The sequence below is a fragment of the Mus caroli genome, unplaced genomic scaffold (assembly GCF_978045245.1).
Source record: "Mus caroli unplaced genomic scaffold, Mus_caroli_1 scaffold_4, whole genome shotgun sequence".
Taxonomy (NCBI): Eukaryota; Metazoa; Chordata; class Mammalia; order Rodentia; family Muridae; genus Mus; species Mus caroli.
This window is the reverse complement of record NW_028227259.1, coordinates 89,646,274-89,664,801: the sequence shown is the minus strand read 5'-3', so window position 1 is coordinate 89,664,801 and position 18,528 is coordinate 89,646,274. Positions and strand designations below refer to the sequence as shown.

The 18,528-nt window shown below is 37.1% G+C and overlaps 1 protein-coding gene across 1 annotated transcript; it reads right to left on the bottom strand.

Annotated features, from left to right (window-relative positions):
* Window positions 1-557: 557 nt before the first annotated feature.
* LOC110288611 (UDP-glucuronosyltransferase 2B17-like) lies at window positions 558-18,169 on the bottom strand. The gene is made up of 7 exons (XM_085836816.1): window positions 18,103-18,169; window positions 16,217-16,999; window positions 14,623-14,771; window positions 13,030-13,161; window positions 11,409-11,496; window positions 10,464-10,683; window positions 558-998 (listed from the first exon to the last, which is right to left on the bottom strand). Exons 1-7 carry the CDS (start codon window positions 18,167-18,169, stop codon window positions 719-721), a joined length of 1,719 nt encoding a protein of 572 aa, XP_085692942.1. The 3' UTR covers window positions 558-718.
* Between the last annotated feature and the right edge of the window lie 359 nt (window positions 18,170-18,528).

Below are 18,528 nucleotides of genomic sequence, written 5' to 3'. Positions count from 1 at the left end.
CCTTATGAGAAGCAGGCAATGCTATCTCTGGTTATGGGGAGCCCCCTCTGTCCCTGGTTAGAGTAAGCCTCCTGTGTCCCTGCTTAGGGCAGTTGTCCTGTGTCCCTGGTCAGGGTAGAACTCCTGTGTTCCTGGCTAGGGCAAACCTCTTGTTTCCCTGGTTAAGGCAGACCTCCTTGGGAGACAGCAGGCTGTGGGCTGTGGGAAGGTAAGGGGAAAGCTTAACTGCCATGGGTGGAAGACAAGATTGGAAGGGAAGAGAGAGTTAAGGCAAGGGGGTATCTCTCTCATCAGTTGGGCTCTGTGGCTGTTCCAGCTAGTGTGGGTATTGTAGAGGTTGTCTCAGCTGTGTTCTTGGTTAAGCAGACCCTGGAGACAGGCAGGCTGTAGAGAGTGGAAGGGGAGCAGGTGAGCTGATCTGCTCTGGGTAGAGGTATAGCAATGTTTTGATATTTATGACTTTGTCAAGTATGCATTCATTTTCCATATTTTCTATGGATGCATATAATATTATACTGAATTGTTTAAATATTAAAATAAATGATGGAATACTCTGATCAATTTTCAGTAACAACAGATATATATATATACATATGTACATGGCACAAAATTACAAAGAAGATGTGCCTTGATAAAGTAATTATTGAGTGCTTAAAAGGTGGTGCATAAATTAGAATGATGCTGAAGTTTCATTCATGTAGTGCATTGTCAATGAGCTCTACTCATTCTTCATTTTCTTTGCCTTCTTTACAAAGAATCGATAAGCAATCAAGCAGCACTTTACAGGAAGGACTGCAGTGGCCACCACACAGGCGAGTAAGAAGCCAAGCACATCCAGAGAGTGGTACTGGTACCAGGTGAGGTTGTGTGCGAGTGGTCTCAGGTGCTTGGCTCCTTTGTGGCGCATGACAAACTCAATCCAGAAGATAGTCCTGTTCAGTGGCTTCATAGGCTGGTCATGGTGAATGGTTGACAACCACATCACATTCTCTTTATAGCTGTAAGAGATAAAATGGTCAACCAAAAAATCATAGAAAGGATGAAAAAATACGCATTTCTAAAATTTTGTGTAGATGATAAAGATGATTTTACAAAAAGTAGAAGGAAAATGAATTATGCTTAATATTTATGCCCAGGAAGATATTAGTAGGCATGTTTGAACTTCTTGAGTAAGCAATATGGAAATATATAAACAGAAAAGTAGAAAGACAAAATATTCTGAAGTTATAGTGTGTAGACAGTTAATCTTTAAATAAAAAATTTCAAATGACATATTATTTGAGTATATGAAACTTCAGTTATCCAGAATGAGGATACAGTTCAAGAACTGATTTTTCTGAAGAGATTTCTAAGAGTTTATGAGAAAACTTTATGAAGACATGGTAACTGTCACATGACTTCAGTTACTTCAAAAACAGAATTGTTTATAGATTATGCTTTTGTGTCTCTTTCAGATGTAGCAATTAGGCATTTACTTCATAAAATTATTTATTATAACTAATTATTATTTTTTCATATGCCTCTGTGGAAAAATGTTTTACTGTGAATGGCTTGTCCACAATGTGCATCTTTGCCCTGTGAATGTACACTTTACTCATGTAACTCTTTTTAATCCTCAGAGTATATATTGCCTGATGCTCTAAATAAAGTCAACTACTGCATGAGACTTTACTTTGTCTCATTTATCAGCCTGACTCTCCCAGGTCCCTCTACCTCTGTAGAGTGGTAAGCAAACCAGTAAGCAATTATACACTAACTTTTTATTCAACCTAGGTAGTAGCATCAGAATGTATAAGTCGAAGGCAAATATTTCTCTAGATGCAACCATGGTGTGTATCTGTGTATTGACAGTAAGAGGTTGGGTTTGAAATGAAATCTTTATGGAGTGCCATGTGAGTCACTACACATTATGACTAAGAGAGTGTTTTGGATCTTATTAATTAGCTCTAATTGCAATGTCTTATTGCTTTTATCTATTTTGTATGAAGGTTAGTACTTACTAATGTAATTAATAGAAAGGGTAACAATTCTCTATTACAATATTCAAATTATTTCAATTTTTATTGCATTACATATATTCTTATTATAAAGTAAGATCAATAATTTTTTACTCTTATTTTCAATTATGGGCATGTGTGTGTGCATGTAAGAATGTGGGAATGTATGTGTGTGTGCTCTTATGTGTGTGTGTGTGTGTCCGTGCATGTGTGTGTGTGTGTGTGTGTGTGTGTGTGTGTGTGTGTGTGTGTGTAAGATAAGCAGAGCTGGAGTTACAGATCATTATAAATTACCTGATATGGGTGTTGCAAACCAAGCTATGGCCCTTTGCTAGTGTGACTCCTGCTGTTGTCCACTGAGCCATCCTATGATGCTAATTCTGATAGTATTGCTAATCTTCATTTTTTGTTTGCATTCTGATATTTTTTAAAAAATGGTTCAAATTTCACACTGAAGCATGTACATGCATTTGATTCTATTGCTAAAAAGGTTATTAATGATTATATAAAGAAGGGAGACTCAGAGACATGAGTCACTGTCTCTAAATATCAGTTTAATGTAGCAACAGGTAGTAAGTACAATGGTATTAACTTACCCTCCTACTGTTGACAAAGCACAAGAGGAAAATCGTGATTTTTTTTTCATTAAAACATCCTCATCTTTTAGTATGCATATAACATGTATTTACAATTTGTGATTCCACTTATTTGAATGGAGGAATGAGAAGAGGAGAGGCTCCTTAGAGATAGAGAGGGAGATAAATAGAAGAAGGTGTAGAGAAGGTGAAGAGAGATTGCAGAATTCAAGTGATCTTATAAGCAAAATGGGAAGAGGAGAAGGCTCCTTAGGGAGAGGAAGGGAGAGAGGGAGAGGGGAACAAAAGAAATAGAAAAATGAATAAAATATAAAGAATGCCTGAAAATCTACAAAGAATTATGCTATTGACTATTAATCAAAATTACCTGTAATGCATTCAATTTCATGTATAAAGATACATGTACAGTTTTTTTTTAATTTTTAATATTTTTTATTACATATTTTCCTCAATTACATTTCCAATGCTATCCCAAAAGTCCCCCATAGCGCCCGCCACTTCCCTACCCACCCATTCCCATTCTTTTGGCCCTGACATTCCTCTATATTAGGGCATATAAAGTTTGCAGGTCCAATGGGCCTCTTTCCAGTGATGGCCGACAAGGCCATCTTTCGATACATATGCAGCTAGAGACAAGAGCTCCGGGGTACTGGTTAGTTCATCATGTTGTTCCAACTATAGGGTTGCAGATCCCTTTAGCTCCTTGGGTACTTTCTCTAGCTTCTCCATTGGGAGCCCTGTGATACATCCAATAGATGATTGTGAGCATCCACTCCTGTGTTTGCTAGGCCCCTGCATAGTCTCACAAGAGACAGCTATATTTGGGTCCTTTCAGCAAAATCTTGCTAGTGTATGCAATGGTGTCAGCGTTTAGAAGCTGATTATGGGATGGATCCCTGGATACGGCACTCTCTAGATGGTTCATCCTTTCATCACAGTTCCAAACTTTGTCTCTGTAACTCCTTCCCTGGGTGTTTTGTTCCCAATTCTAAGAAGGGGCACAGTGTCCACATTTTGGTTTTCATTCTTCTTGAGTTTCATGCATTTAGCAAATTGTATCTTATATCTTGGGTATCCTAAGTTTTGGGCTAATATCCACTTATCAGTGAATACATATTGTGTGAGTTCCTTTGTGATTGTGTTACCTCACTCAAGATGATGCCCTCCAGGTCCATCCATTTGGCTAGGAATTTCATAAATTCATTCTTTTTAATAGCTGAGTAGTACTCCATTGTGTAAATGTACCATAATTTCTGTATCCATTCCTCTGTTGAGGGACATCTGGGTTCTTTCCAGCTTCTGGCTATTATAAATAGGGCTGCTATGAACATAGTGGAGCATGCGTCCTTTTTACAGGTTGGGACATCTTCTGGATATATGCCCAGGAGAGGTATTGCTGGATCCTCCGGTAGTACTATGTCCAATTTTCTGAGGAACTGCCAGACTGATTTCCAGAGTGGTTGTACAAGCTTGCAATCCCACCAACAATGGAGGAGTGTTCCTCTGTCTCCACATCCTCGCCAGCATCTGCTGTCACCTGAATTTTTGATCTTAGCCATTCTGACTGGTGTGAGGTGGAATCTCAGGGTTGTTTTGATTTGCATTTCCCTGATGATTAAGGATGTTGAACCTTTTTTTCAGGTGCTTCTCTGCCATTCGGTATTCTTCAGGTGAGAATTCTTTGTTCAGTTCTGAGCCCCATTTTTAATGGGGTTATTTGACTTTCTGGAGTCCACCGTCTTGAGTTCCTTATATATATTGGATATTAGACCCTTATCTGATTTAGGATAGGTAAAGATGCTTTCCCAATCTGTTGGTGTTTTTTTTGTCTTATTGATGGTGTCTTTAGCCTTGCAGAAGCTTTGCAGTTTCATGAGGTCCCACTTGTCAATTCTCGATCTTACAGCACAAGCCATTGCTGTTCTATTCAAGAATTTTTCCCCTGTGCCCATATCTTCAAGGCTTTTCCCCACTTTCTCCTCTATAAGTTTCAGTGTCTCTGGTTTTATGTGAAGTTCCTTGATCCACTTAGACTTGACCTTAGTACAAGGAGATAGGAATGGATCGATTCGCATTCTTCTACATGATAACAACCAGTTGTGCCAGCACCATTTGTTGAAAATGCTGTCTTTTTTCCACTGGATGGTTTTAGCTCCCTTGTCGAAGATCAAGTGACCGTAGGTGTGTGGGTTCATTTATGGGTCTTCAATTCATTCCATTGGTCTATTTGTCTGTCACTATACCAGTACCATGCAGTTTTTATCACAATTGCTCTGTAGTAAAGCTTTAGGTCTGGCATGGTGATTCCACCAGAGGTTCTTTTATTTTTGAGAAGAGTTTTTGCTATCCTAGGTTTTTTGTTATTCCAGATGACTTTGCAGATTGCACTTTCTAATTCGTTAAAGAATTGAGTTGGAATTTTGATGGGGATTGCATTGAATCTGTAGATTGCTTAAGCAAGATAGCCATTTTTAAAATGTTGATCCTGCCAATCCATGAGCATGGGAGATCTTTCCATCTTTTGAGATCTTCTAGAATTTCTTTCTTCAGAGACTTGAAGTTTTTATTATACAGATCGTTCACTTCCTTAGTTAGAGTCACACCAAGATATTTTATATTATTTGTGACTATTGAGAAGGGTGTTGTTTCCCTAATTTCTTTCTCAGCCTGTTTATTCTTTGTGTAGAGAAAGGCCATTGATTTGTTTGAGTTAATTTTATATCCAGCTACTTCACCGAAGCTGTTTATCAGGCTTAGGAGTTCTCTGGTGGAATTTTTAGGATCACTTATATATACTATCATATCATCTGCAAAAAGTGATATTTTGACTTCATCTTTTCCAATTTGTATCCCTTTGATCTCCTTTTGTTGTCGAATTGCTCTGGCTAGGACTTCAAGTACAATGTTGAATAGGTATGGAGAAAGTGGACAGCCTTGTCTAGTCCCTGATTTTAGTGGGATTGCTTCAAGCTTCTCTCCATTTACTTTGATGTTGGCTACTGGTTTGCTGTAGATTGCTTTTATCATGTTTAGGTATGGGCCTTGAATTACTGATCTTTCCAAGACTTTTATCATGAATGGGTGTTGGATCTTGTCAAATGCTTTTTCCGCATCTAACGAGATGACCATGTGGTTTTTGTCTTTGAGTTTGTTTATATACTGGATTACATTGATGGATTTCCGTATATTGAACCATCCCTGCATCCCTGGGATGAAACCTACTTGGTCAGGATGGATTATTGTTTTGATGTGTTCTTGGATTCGGTTAGCAAGAACTTTATTGAGGATTTTTGCATCAATATTCATAAGGGATATTGGTCTGAAGTTTTCTATCTTTGTTGGGTCTTTTTGTGGTTTAGGTATCAGAGTAATTGTGGCTATATAGAATGAGTTGGGTAGAGTACCTTCTGTTTCTATTTTGTGGAATAGTTTGTGAAGAACTGGGATTAGATCTTCTTTGAAGGTCTGATAGAACTCTGCACTAAACCCATCTGGTCCTGGGCTTTTTTTGGTTGGGAGACTATTAATGACTGCTTCTATTTCTTTGGGGGATATAGGGCTGTTTAGATCATAAACCTGATCTTGGTTCAACTTTGGTACCTAGTATCTGTCTAGGAACTTCTCCATTTAATCCAGGTCCTCCAGTTTTGTTGAGTATAGCCTTTGGTAGAAGGATCTGATGGTGTTTTGGATGTCTTCAGGATCTGTTGTTCTGTCTCCTTTTTCATTTCTGATTTTGTTAATTAGAATGCTTTCCCTGTGCCTTATAGTGAATCTGGCTAAGGGTTTATCTATCTTGTTGATTTTCTCAAAGAACCAGCTCCTTGATTGGTTGATTCTTTGAATAGTTCTTTTTGTTTCCAGTTGATTGATTTTGCCCCTGAGTTTGATTATTTCCTGCCGTCTACTCCTCTTGGGTGAATTTGCTTCCTTTTGTTCTAGTGCTTTTATGTGTGTTGTCAAGCTGCTAATGTGTGCTCTTTCTAGTTTCTTTTTGGAGGCACTCAGAGCTATGAGTTTTCCTCTTAGAAATGCTTTCATTGTGTCCCATAAGTTTGGGTATGTTGTGGCTTCATTTTCATTGAACTCTAAAAAGTCCTTAATTTCTTTCTTTATTCCTTCCTTGACCAAGGTATCATTGAGAAGAGTGTTGTTCAATTTCCACGTCAATGTTGGCTTTCTATTATTTATTTTGTTATTGAAGATCAGTCTTAGTCCATGGTGATCTGATAGGATGCATGGGACAATTTCAATATTTTTGTATCTGTTGAGGCCTGTTTTGTGACCAATTACGTGGTCAATTTTGGAGAAGGTACCATGAGGTGCTGAGAAGAAGGTATATCCTTTTGTTTTAGGGTAAAATGTTCTGTAGATATTTGCCAGATCCATTTGATCCATAACTTCTGTTAGTTTCACTGTGTCCCTGTTTAGTTTCTGTTTCCATGATCTATCCATTGGTGAAAGTGGTGTGTTGAAGTCTCCCATTATTATTGTATGAGGTGCAATGTTTGCTTTGAGATTTACTAAAGTTTCTTTAATGAATGAGGCTGCCTTTGTATTTGGAGCATAGATATTCAGGATTGATAGTTCCTCTTGGAGGATTTTACCTTTGATGAGAATGAGGTGCCCCTCCCTGTCTTTTTTGATGACTTTGGGTTGGAAGTCAATCTTATCAGATATTAGAATGGCTACTCCAGCTTGTTTCTTCATACCATTTGCTTGGAAAATTGTTTTCCAGCCTTTCATTCTGAGGTAGTGTCTATCTTTTTCTCTGAGATGAGTTTCCTGTAAGCAGCAAAATGTTGGGTCTTGTTTGTGTAGCCAGTTTGTTAGTCTATGTCTTTTTATCGGGGATTTGAGTCCATTGATATTAAGAGATATTAAGGAAAAGTAATTGTTGTTTCCTATTATTTTTGTTGTTAAAGTTGGCATTCTGTTCTTGTGGCTGTCTTCTTTTTGGTTTGTTGAGGGATTACCTTCTTGTTGTTTCTAGGGCGTGGTTCCCGTCCTTGTATTGGTTTTTTTCTGTTATTATCCTTTGAAGTGCTGGATTCGTGGAGAGATAATGTGTGAATTTGGTTTTATCGTGGAATACTTTGGTTTCTCCATCTATGTTAATTGAGAGTTTGGCTGGGTATAGTAGCCTGGGCTGGAATTTGTGTTCTTTTAGTGTCTGTATAACATCTGTCCAGGATCTTCTGGCTTTCATAGTCTCTGGTGAAAAATCTGGTGTAATTCTGATAGGCTTGCCTTTATATGTTACTTGGCCTTTTTCTCTTACTGCTTTTAGTATTCTATCTTTATTTAGTGCATTTGTTGTTCTGATTATTATGTGTCGGGAGGTATTTCTTTTCTGGTCCAGTCTATTTGGAGTTCTGTAGGCTTCTTGTATGTTCATGGGCATCTCTTTCTTTAGATTTGGGAAGTTTTCTTCTATAATTTTGTTGAAGATGTTTGCTGGTCCTTTGAGTTGAAAATCTTCATTCTCATCCACTCCTATTATCCGTAGTTTTGGTCTTCTCATTGTGTCCTGGATTTCCTGGATGTTTTGAGTTAGGATCTTTTTGCATTTTCCATTTTCCTTGATTGTTGTCCCAATGTTCTCTATGGAATCTTCTGCACCTGAGATTTTCTCTTCCATCTCTTGTATTCTGTTGCTGATGCTCGCATCTATGGTTCCAGATTCCTTTCCTAGGTTTTCTATCTCCAGTGTTGCCTCATTTTGGGTTTTCTTTATTGTGTCTACTTCCCTTTTTAGGTCTAGTATGGTTTTGTTCATTTCCATCATCTGATTGGATGTGTTTTCCTGTTTTTCTTTAAGGACTCGTAACTCTTTAGCCATGTTCTCCTGTAGTTCTTTAAAGTCCTTCTTGATGTCCTCTACCATCATCATGAGATATGCTTTTAAATCCAGGTCTAGCTTTTCAGGTGTGTTGGGGTGCCCTGGACTGGGCGAAGTGGGAGTGCTGGGTCCTGATGATGGTGAGTGGTCTTGGATTCTGTTAGTAAGATTCTTACTGGTAATCTCTGGAGTTGTTATAGTTGTCTCTGTTCAGAGGTTGTTCTTCTGGTGATTCTGAGTACCGTCTGTCAGCAGACCTGGGATACAGGCTCTCTCCTCTGAGTTTCAGTGGTTAGGGCACTCCCTGCTGACAAGCTTTCCTCTTAAAGGGAAGGTGTACAGATATCTGGCGTTTGGACCTCCACCTGGCCAAAGAAGAAGGCCGAAAACGGGACCTTTCCCAGATGCTGTGTTGCTTTGGCAGGTCACAGAAGCTGTCAGCTTCTGTGGTGCACACTCTCAGCTGTGCAGACTAAGTTCCTAAGTTCGGTGGAGTCCTGGATCCAAGATGCTCCTGAGGCAGAGGGCTCCTGTGCAGGGCAGACCACTGTCTTCCAGCTGGGAGGGTGCCGGATGTCTGTGGCCCCAAAAGGGTGCTGCCTCAGCGGCTCTGTGGCTCCCGCCTGTCCCAGAAGCTGTCTGCCTCTGTGGTCCTCACTCTCACCTGTGCAGACTAAGTTCGGCGGAGTCCTGGAGCCAAGATGGCTCTCCCTGCAGGGTGGACCTCTGTCCTCCGGCTGGGAGGGTGCAGGATGTCTGCGGCCCCAAAAGGGTGCTGCCTCAGTGGCTCTGTGGCTCCCGCCTGTCCCAGAAGCTGTCTGCCTCTGTGGTCCTCACTCTCACCTGTGCAGACTCACATGTACAGTTTTAATGAACTTTTCTCACCTGGAATAATGGTGCTCCCTCCAAGATCTAAGGGGCACCTACCATAAAGCCCAAAACCAGACATGGAAGCCCTCCTTTGAGATGTTGGCTAGAGTTGTCAAAGAGACTATTAAACATATTGTTGTTGCCCTTGTTTATTTCCCAGATGTAAGAAGCATATTTTTATTATAGAAAGACCATGTATTTCTGAAACAGGGCCTTGAGAACTCTGAGCAGGAACTGACTTGAAAGTACCTTACCTGAAATCTACCTTTCATAGTAGACCATAGAATAAAGTGTTGAAAGATTATAAGAGACAGAGGGCCAAGAATTCTGCTGTGAACTTTTTCATTTGAGAAATATCAAGAAAGTTACACTCATGAAGTATAACATCATGGGTGCCTAAACAACATCCAAATAACGATAACACCAATAGTCAGGCCTATATGGAGAGGAGTAAACCTTACCCTGGTCCAAAGGGTACACAAAACTATTATAGGACATACTTATGCTGAAAATGGGATAAAAAGACTTTTCCGGGAAACCAAATAGATTTTTTAATCAAAGAAAAATTATGATGGCCATATATCTTTGCCTCACTCTAATGGACTTTCACATTTATATTAACACAACTGGTTGCAGAGTTAAACATTAATAGATATTATGTTCAATAACAAAAGTTTTAAATGACATGTGTCTTTTATAACATTCAAGTTGTTCCTTTGTGATGTTTTCCTATACCTTCCATATGTAACCAATCTGATACCATGGTTAATGTTTAATTTCTTTTCACTCATTAGTTATTTGAGTTTTGAACTATTTTTAAAACCATAACAAAATAATTGAAAAGAAATGTTGGCCAGATATGGTGGGATACAATTCTTGGCCAAGCAGAGGGGTTGAACATTTAAGATGAGCCTGATTTACATAGCAAAGCAACATAAAGCATAACATGGAAATAAAAACAATAACAACCAGAGAATAATGTGTACACTGAATCATGCCTTTAGTTGTCTCAGTTTCTACAATCATTATTACTCTGAGAATAGTACTTGCTCATTTGTCTTTCAGTAAGAAGGCCAATGACTGAATAACTAACCAAATAAATAAATACATACATGAATGAATAAACGATGGATATACATTTTAAAAGGTAATACTCACGAAGGATTATTAATGACTTCTTCCAGTGCATTGAGCACATCTGACCTGGACATCGTTCTGATATTCAGTGTAACAGCTGCTCCTTTGGCCACCATGTGGGCAATGTTATCATGCTGTTCTGAAAACAAAGGAATGCCAATCATAGGGATTCCATGATGGATGGCCTCATAGATACCATTCACTCCACCATGAGTAATAAAGGCTTTGGTTTTTGGATGACCTAGAAGGAGATGAATTGAGGTTAACATAAATTAGCAGTCTTAGACACAAAATGAGAAATGTATATTCTATGATGAACTGAAAAGAGGTTTTGGGGTTTTGCTTGTGTGTTTGTTTGTTTTGATGTAAATATTCTTATACTTGGGGCTGGTGAGATGGTTCAGCAATTAAGAGCACCAACTGCTCTTCCTAAGATCATGAGTTCAAATCCCAGCAACCACATGGTGGCTCACAACCATCTGTAAGGAAATCTGATGCCCTCTTCTGGAATATCTGAAGACAGCTACAGTGTACTCACATATAATAAATGAATAAATAAATAAATAAATCTTGAAAAGAAAAGATTCTTATATTCAAAAAATCACTGAAATGTTTTCCTATCTCAGAGAAAGAAGACACTAAATTTACGTACACCTATTTTGCAGATTTGCATGTGACTTGACCTTGAACTATGAAATACTTGTTTCCAGTTGAACAAATGAATCACATAGTAGTTAAGAGAAGACAAGTGGGAAATTGTTTTCTTAAATAATCTATATATTTATATTAGTCATATATTTTTATTATCTTAAATAAATAATTTATATATTTATATTGTTTATATATTTGTGTAATCTTAAATGATTTACGAACTCCATGTAATAGAAAGGCTTTTGAGTCAACTAGGATAGGTACAGGAATCAAAGAAATCAGTTGTTATTCAGAATTTGTTTTCCAGTCTCTTACCGAGGAGGTCATTCTGGGGGAGCCACTTGTAGATTCTGGTATTGGGTCCTAAAGAAGCTGGTTTTTTGCCATCAAATCGCCAAAGAACCTATTAAATGTTGGATAATCTTTAGTGGTGGAGCCAAATTTACCATTATACAACCTGAGCAGGTTATATCTAAAAATATAAATGTAGATACATTTATTTATATAATGACAATTAATGAAAAATGATGTCATGGATTTCAAAGAGAGCAAAGTCATAGATACGAGAGTGTTTAAAGGGAGGAATGGAAAAGGAGAATGGTATAATAATAGTTTCCAATCTGGGAATAATTTTTTAAAGTACAGCTTTTTTATCTTAGAGAAAACAGCTAAATACCTCCCATGGGATAAATGAAAAAGTCAGAAGTGAGGAGCAATGAGAACTCATAACAGATTGAGAGAAGAATGTGCCAGCAGTTTCTGTGTTTATTTTTACACTCAAACAGGTTGCGCATAAACCTTACTTTCCAAGCAGATGAATTTAGACAAAGGAGACAGTTAATACATGACAATATTTAATGCCTTGGTGACATAATTCAATTCCAGAGAAGAGTGGCAAGTTACTAATAATTTATATTTTGTATAGAAAATTTTGATAGATCTAATACTGCAGGATTAATATCACAGCATTTTTACTTGGAGTTTACTTTTAATCATTTCTTCTATGTCATTTTTAATGAATTTCAATTTTTTGGTCTTTATTTTTGCTGTGTATATGCCATCTTCCCAGGTGTAGCAGATAAGAGTGAGTCTATTATTATTACCCATCCCTTGCTATTGTTATTCAGATAATATTTAAACTGTCCTTCATGTACCTTTATGGAAATACTTGTTTTACAGCTTGAACTCATGCAATGTTTACATATATGAAATTTCTGAACCTCTGATTATGCATTGTCTGATGCCCTGAAAAAGCTAGCTATTTTGTGTGATCTGGGTCTGCCTCATTTTTCACTCTGACAGATTACAATAAGAGTCCCGTGTGTCATGTTTTATGATTCAGAGAGAAGCCTGTAGGGCAGCACCCATGTCGACCTTTCTTTTATATATTTCTTCTACAAATATTGGCAGGAGAACCTAGAATCAGTTGTTTTTGTTTATTTGCTTGTTTTGCTTTGTTTTTCTGTTATTATTTCATTTTGTAAACTGAACATTGAACAGATGTACTTCAAAATTAGGATGGAGACTCATGCTACATTTCAAACATTTTCAAGAGCTGCTTAATATTCTTCTGATAAAAAAATTTACTCCCTCCCAAAGAAAAATCTTGTATATTCAGTGACTTTAAATAATTGACAAAAAGAACGAGTGACTCTGAAGAATTTGTTATGTCTATAAAACCTTGACAGTGATGTAATCATAATGCCAGCATTTCAGAATGTACCCACAGAGATCACAAAGTTAATATCCCAGGTACTCACAGCCAAAAACACCTAGTATTGTAATATCTGTTATGTGCATATGTTTCTAAATTGTCTAAGGTAAATTAGATCTTACCTAAACCTTTAGGTTTCACCCAGTCATTTCCAGAATCAGACCTTCCAAGGACTTTCACAGACTCAGTATACAGTAGCCTCCCATGGGTACGTTATCTCACCTTTTGCGGAATCTGGGCAAGGGCCCATGCAATTGCATTGGCCTTTTCTTCTGTCATGTTACTGACTATCGATCCTAGAGAAAACAACACCACACCATGGTCTCCAGAGCTCTGGACAAAGTCTTCCATTTCCTGTGAAAAATTAACTTTTTGTGTCACAAAACAATTCTAGAAAAATCATCTATGAAATTTTATGAAAAAAAAAACTAGAATAAAAAATAAAGCATTCTCAGGAATTTTTAGAATTGCAGTTCTCATATATACAGAAGACAAAAATGGCAATGTCAAACACTTTGAACATCGCAGGCAGCAGTGTAAAGTGTAGTCACACATGTTCAACAAACATTCCCTGTGGGTATTTTGCTTACATTCATGTCTGTGTGTCCTGGATATGCAGTTCCCACAGAGGTCAAAAGAAGATGCTAGATCTCTTAGAACTGGAGTTTCAGATGATTTCTGGGATGGATCCCAGGTCCTCTGGAAGAGCAGCCAGTGCTCTGAACACTGAGCCATCTCTCCAGCCTCAACAAACATTCTCAATACTTTCCTCTGGCAAAGTGAAAGTATAATTTTTGTTACCATTTAAATTTTCTCCCATGATGGCTGATTTAATGCCATTATTTAGTGTTTGAAGAAATAATATCTATTTTATAGTATGTACATATGTGGTAATTAGTACAAATTTCCTACTACAATTACTTATATGTTTTGTTTTTGAAAAATAACCATAACCTCATGGTAAGCATATACTGTGTAACAATTTTATGACATTGTGTATAAATAGAGTATTTTCAGATATGACCTCCACAAATCACTTATTTGTGTAGAAATTATGACTATATTGTTTCTCTGGACACCAAACAATAACCTTTAATATATATTAATCACAGCTTTTACATGATTAACAGTTTCGGATGCCCTAAGTTTAACTGATTAATTTTTCTATTTTGCATGTTTGTGTTTATATTTGTCTGTGTAATATATGTATTCATGTACATGTGTGTGTGCATGTGTACATGTGTGTGTGCATGTATGCATGTGTGCATGTTGGAGGGGGGTTGTTGTATTGAGGATATGCTGCTGATGGAGAAATTCCCTGTCTTTGTTTTAGCACTTGAAGACCAAAAGTTTAAACTAGGTGTCATTCTCTACATGTTTTTAACACAGTTTTGAGACTGTTTCTCATGTTTCTCAGTGAACATGAATCTCACTATTTTTAACAGGATCATATCCAGCAAGCTATCAGTTTTAACCTGTTTCTACAATGTCAGTACTAAAGCCATACATGCAATGCCAGGATACCTAAAATATTAGGTGGATTATGAGATTCAAACTCATATCCTCATAGTTGCTTTGTAAGGAATTTGCCCAATGTCTAAGCATCCACATACCCTACTAAACTTAATTTAAGTCATTAATATGAATATATACCAAGTCTCACATGCACTTATTGAACTCCTAGTTAGCAGGATGCTTAATTTCACATCATATATATCTCTATCATTTGGAGAAAAAAAACATAATGAAAGGTGTAGAATCACTTTAATCAGAAATAAAATGAGATGAAAAAGAGATGAAAAGAATTATATTTACCCTAGTCAGGGGTTTAGCAGGTTTGCAGTGGAGTCCTCCAACATATTCAACATTTGGTAAGGTTGGGTGAGGAAACTCCAGATCCCAGTAGGATCTTATGAACCACATTTCTGCTTTGCCCATTGTCTCAATTAAGGTGGTGGACCTTCCTAGATGGAGAAAAGGAGCAAATGAGACAGGGAAAAGTTAGCAAGACTGTCATCTGAGTATACAATATATTTCCTTAACAATGTTGGAAGAATTTGTGTTTGATGTAGAACATGTACATTAAAAAACCAATGATTATGTATATATAATATGATTTGCATGTATGATTTCTGGCTCAGTTAACATACATAAATGCCAGTTTAGTTTTTTTCTTAAAGCAGACTTTGAAAGTTATCTAATCTCGCCCATAGTTTGAAACCATGAATAGTTATTGAAACAACCTACTAAGCCTCTATATAAGAAAACACAAATTTTACTGTCTAACTTTTCAAAAGGAACTATGTAAATATAAACACAAATTCTGGTCCAAATCTTACACTATGGTGTGTACTCTTTCCAGAATTCCCCAGGTCATTGTAGTGTATCGAAAGGACTTTACCCTTCTGTTGTCAAGGGAGCTGTAAAGTTTATGAATGGCTGAATTTCTACTTAGTGCTTCTACTCTTGTTTCATATTGATATATCTAATATGATTTATCCTAAAAAAGCAATCACCATATTTATACAAGTCATAAAAATAGAAATTTTAGGGTAATCTTAACTATGGTATAATTTTCAAGAGAAGTAACTTGACTCAAAAACTATAGAACAAGTATATATGGTTCCATACTTCTGTAGAGTACAGACATTTATAATGGCTTTTAGAAAACAGTACAATAAGGAAATGTGCTGGTAGAAACCTCAGGTTCATTTTCAAACCTATACATTAACATATGTCTTTGAAGAGAAGGAGAAATTTTGGGGAAATACAGAGAATATATTCTATGATTTATCTTTTCATTTATGTGTATTTGTGTTTGCATGGGTATACTCGAAGATTATTCCAGTGCCTCAGCACTGGAATAAAAGAACAGCAGGTTCCCTGAAGCAATGTGAGGCCACTGGACATGAGTGGATGCTAGGAACAGAACACATGTACTAAACATGAACAGAAAACAATCAAACTTTTGGACGTGTTGTAAGACCCCACATTTTAATTTTTATTTATACACAATGGCTTGTACAAGAGAACACAATTTCTTCAATGTTAAATACATACTATAAAATACGTCATTCTCTAAATAAATCAGTATTTGGTTAAGCAGGAAGTGACTTATTTAAATAGAGGTTTAAAAAAGCATAAAATGAGTAAAGACTCATGTAGGGACCATTTACTTGAATCTCTTTACAATTGTATAGCTAACCAGAAAGTCTTTTATCAGGACTGATACCTTCTATTTTAACATTAATATGAGCTTTTACAGAGCATTTGTGATTTTTTTTAGCTAATATCCTATTATATATTTGATCACCTACAAAAACAACTTCGCTTTGAATTTCATGAACATATAGCTTCAAGTACATGTGTAGCTAGGGATATCAAGCTACTACGAAGAAATGTAACTTACCCAAAGTTTCACTGTAAAACTGATCCCATTTCTTCTTTGTAAATGTCTGGAACCAAAAGTCAAAATAAAGCATACATATCATATTTTTTACCCTCTCTGTGAATGTCATTTGGCCACCTAATCCTGACAAAATCACAGGGACATAAGAGGGAGGGAGTACAAATCCTCCACTGTCCTTTTCAACTTGGTAGCCAGGAGAGAAGCGAAGACTGTACAGAAAAGGAATCTGGAGCATTTGAGCAATGAGCTCCCCACAGGTAGCTAGGGCATCTAAAATAAGGACATCAAACTTGGATTCCTGGAGTTTTGTCATGAGCTGTTTGTTTGAAACAGCTTCCTTACAAAGATTTAGAAAATGATCAGATAATTTATCAAACAGTGTTTGAAGCAGAGAATATGATAAGCATGTATCTTTTGGGACCTCATAAGTCCATATATCCACGAACTTCCTGGAAAAAGATTCCAGATCATCTTTACTGAGAGCTGTAGGAAAAGTTTCAAACTTAAGGCCAGGGGAATATTTAGGATCAACAAAAATGGAAGCTGAAGGTCTCAGAACAGTGACTTCATGGCCCCTCTGTACAAGTTCATCCAGTATTATCTTTAAATTCATCCAGTGACTGAATTCCAGTGGCCACACTAACACCTTCCCACAGCTGGTGGATCTGAAACAGCAACTCATCTGCAGCAGGAGCAGAGGAGAAATCCACTTCACAGGCATCCTGGAAGTCAAAGTGCTTCTGTTAACGGTGTGTTCCCTTGCTTTACTGACTGTCTTTATTTCTAAGAAGAAAAAGAAAAAAAAAATCCACGAGTTAAAATTTAACCTGAGTTGGTGCAAGCAAACTTAATGACCAGATTGAAGTTGTTGGCTGAAGAGAGATACTAAAAGCAAATATTAATTATTTCAGATTTACTTGGAAGTGTTTAATGTCACATGTTTTGTAATGAAGTAAAGTTAGGAGTTGTGACCTATGTAAACCTGTTTGCAGGAGTTTTGAATCATAGAAAGAACACTGATTAGTGTAAGGTGAGTCTGCATTTTATTCTCAACACGTGAACTCCAGGTGTACTAGTTACCGAACTCATCAGTGTTGCATGGATATTATTTTGTAAGAATGTTGATTAAAATATTAAGTCACATAGAGTTCACTGAATAGCCTGACAGTGTGCCTTAGTACTTGACAGAGAAAGGATAGTTACTTGACAAAGAAAAGATCTGTGAATAAGATAGACAAGAGTTTCTGCCTATCAATGTCCCTACGGAAAAAGCCAAACATACTGCCCTGAGTGGTATTAGCTGCTAAGATTTACAGAGAGCAGCCAGTTGGTTCAACCTATCTGTCCAAAGCCCTTTCCTAGGACCAAGAAGTAGCTGGATAGTTTGTTCTTGCAATCTGTTTTATTTAGGGTTTCCTTGTTGTGAAGAGACACCATGGCCAAGGCAACCCTTATAAAGGACAACATTCATTTGGCCTACCTTCCACTTTCAGAAGTTTAGTCCATTATCAACATGGCAGGAAGCATGGCAGAGTCCAGACAGACACAATGTTGGAGAAGGGACTGAGAGTTCTACATCTTGATTGGAAGGCAGCTAGGAGACTGTTTCCACATTGGGCAGAAATTGAACACAGGATCTTGAAGCCCACTACCAGTGACACACTTCCTCTAATAAGGCCACACCTACTCTAACAAGGCAATGTCTCTTAATAATGCCACTCCTTGTACCTTGAATATTCAAACCACAACAGAATCTTAGTGCACAAAGGTCCTGAGAAATCAATGAGTAGATGAAACTTCACCAAGAAACTTGCTATCTACCATTTCTGAAATCACCAATGCTTTTATTTGCCCATGAAGATTGTGGGTATTGACGTGTGATTTACCTGGATCTTCTTGTTTGTCCTGGTATTGTGATGCTACAAACTTTCCAAAAACTCTAGGATGCATCATCTAGAAAAAAAATCGTTGATGACAAAACGATTATATAATAGAGTATATGATTTCTCATCACACTGACCAAGTTCCTTGCCAAAATAAAGTTTTGGAGTCATAGATATATTTTATTGCACAATTTGAAAGGTTGTATCAATCATGAGAAGCAAGGTCTGTAGAGTTTATGTGATGGAAACAAAGGGAATGGATATCTGCACCAAGGAAAAATGATAAGTTAATCCTTCCTGAAAATTTTCTCACAGATATACTCAAATATTTATATTAATAGTGCCATTATTAGTCAAGTTGGCAATGAGAAAACCATCTTACAAAAAAGATCAATAAGAGAAATATATATAACAAGAGTATATATATAA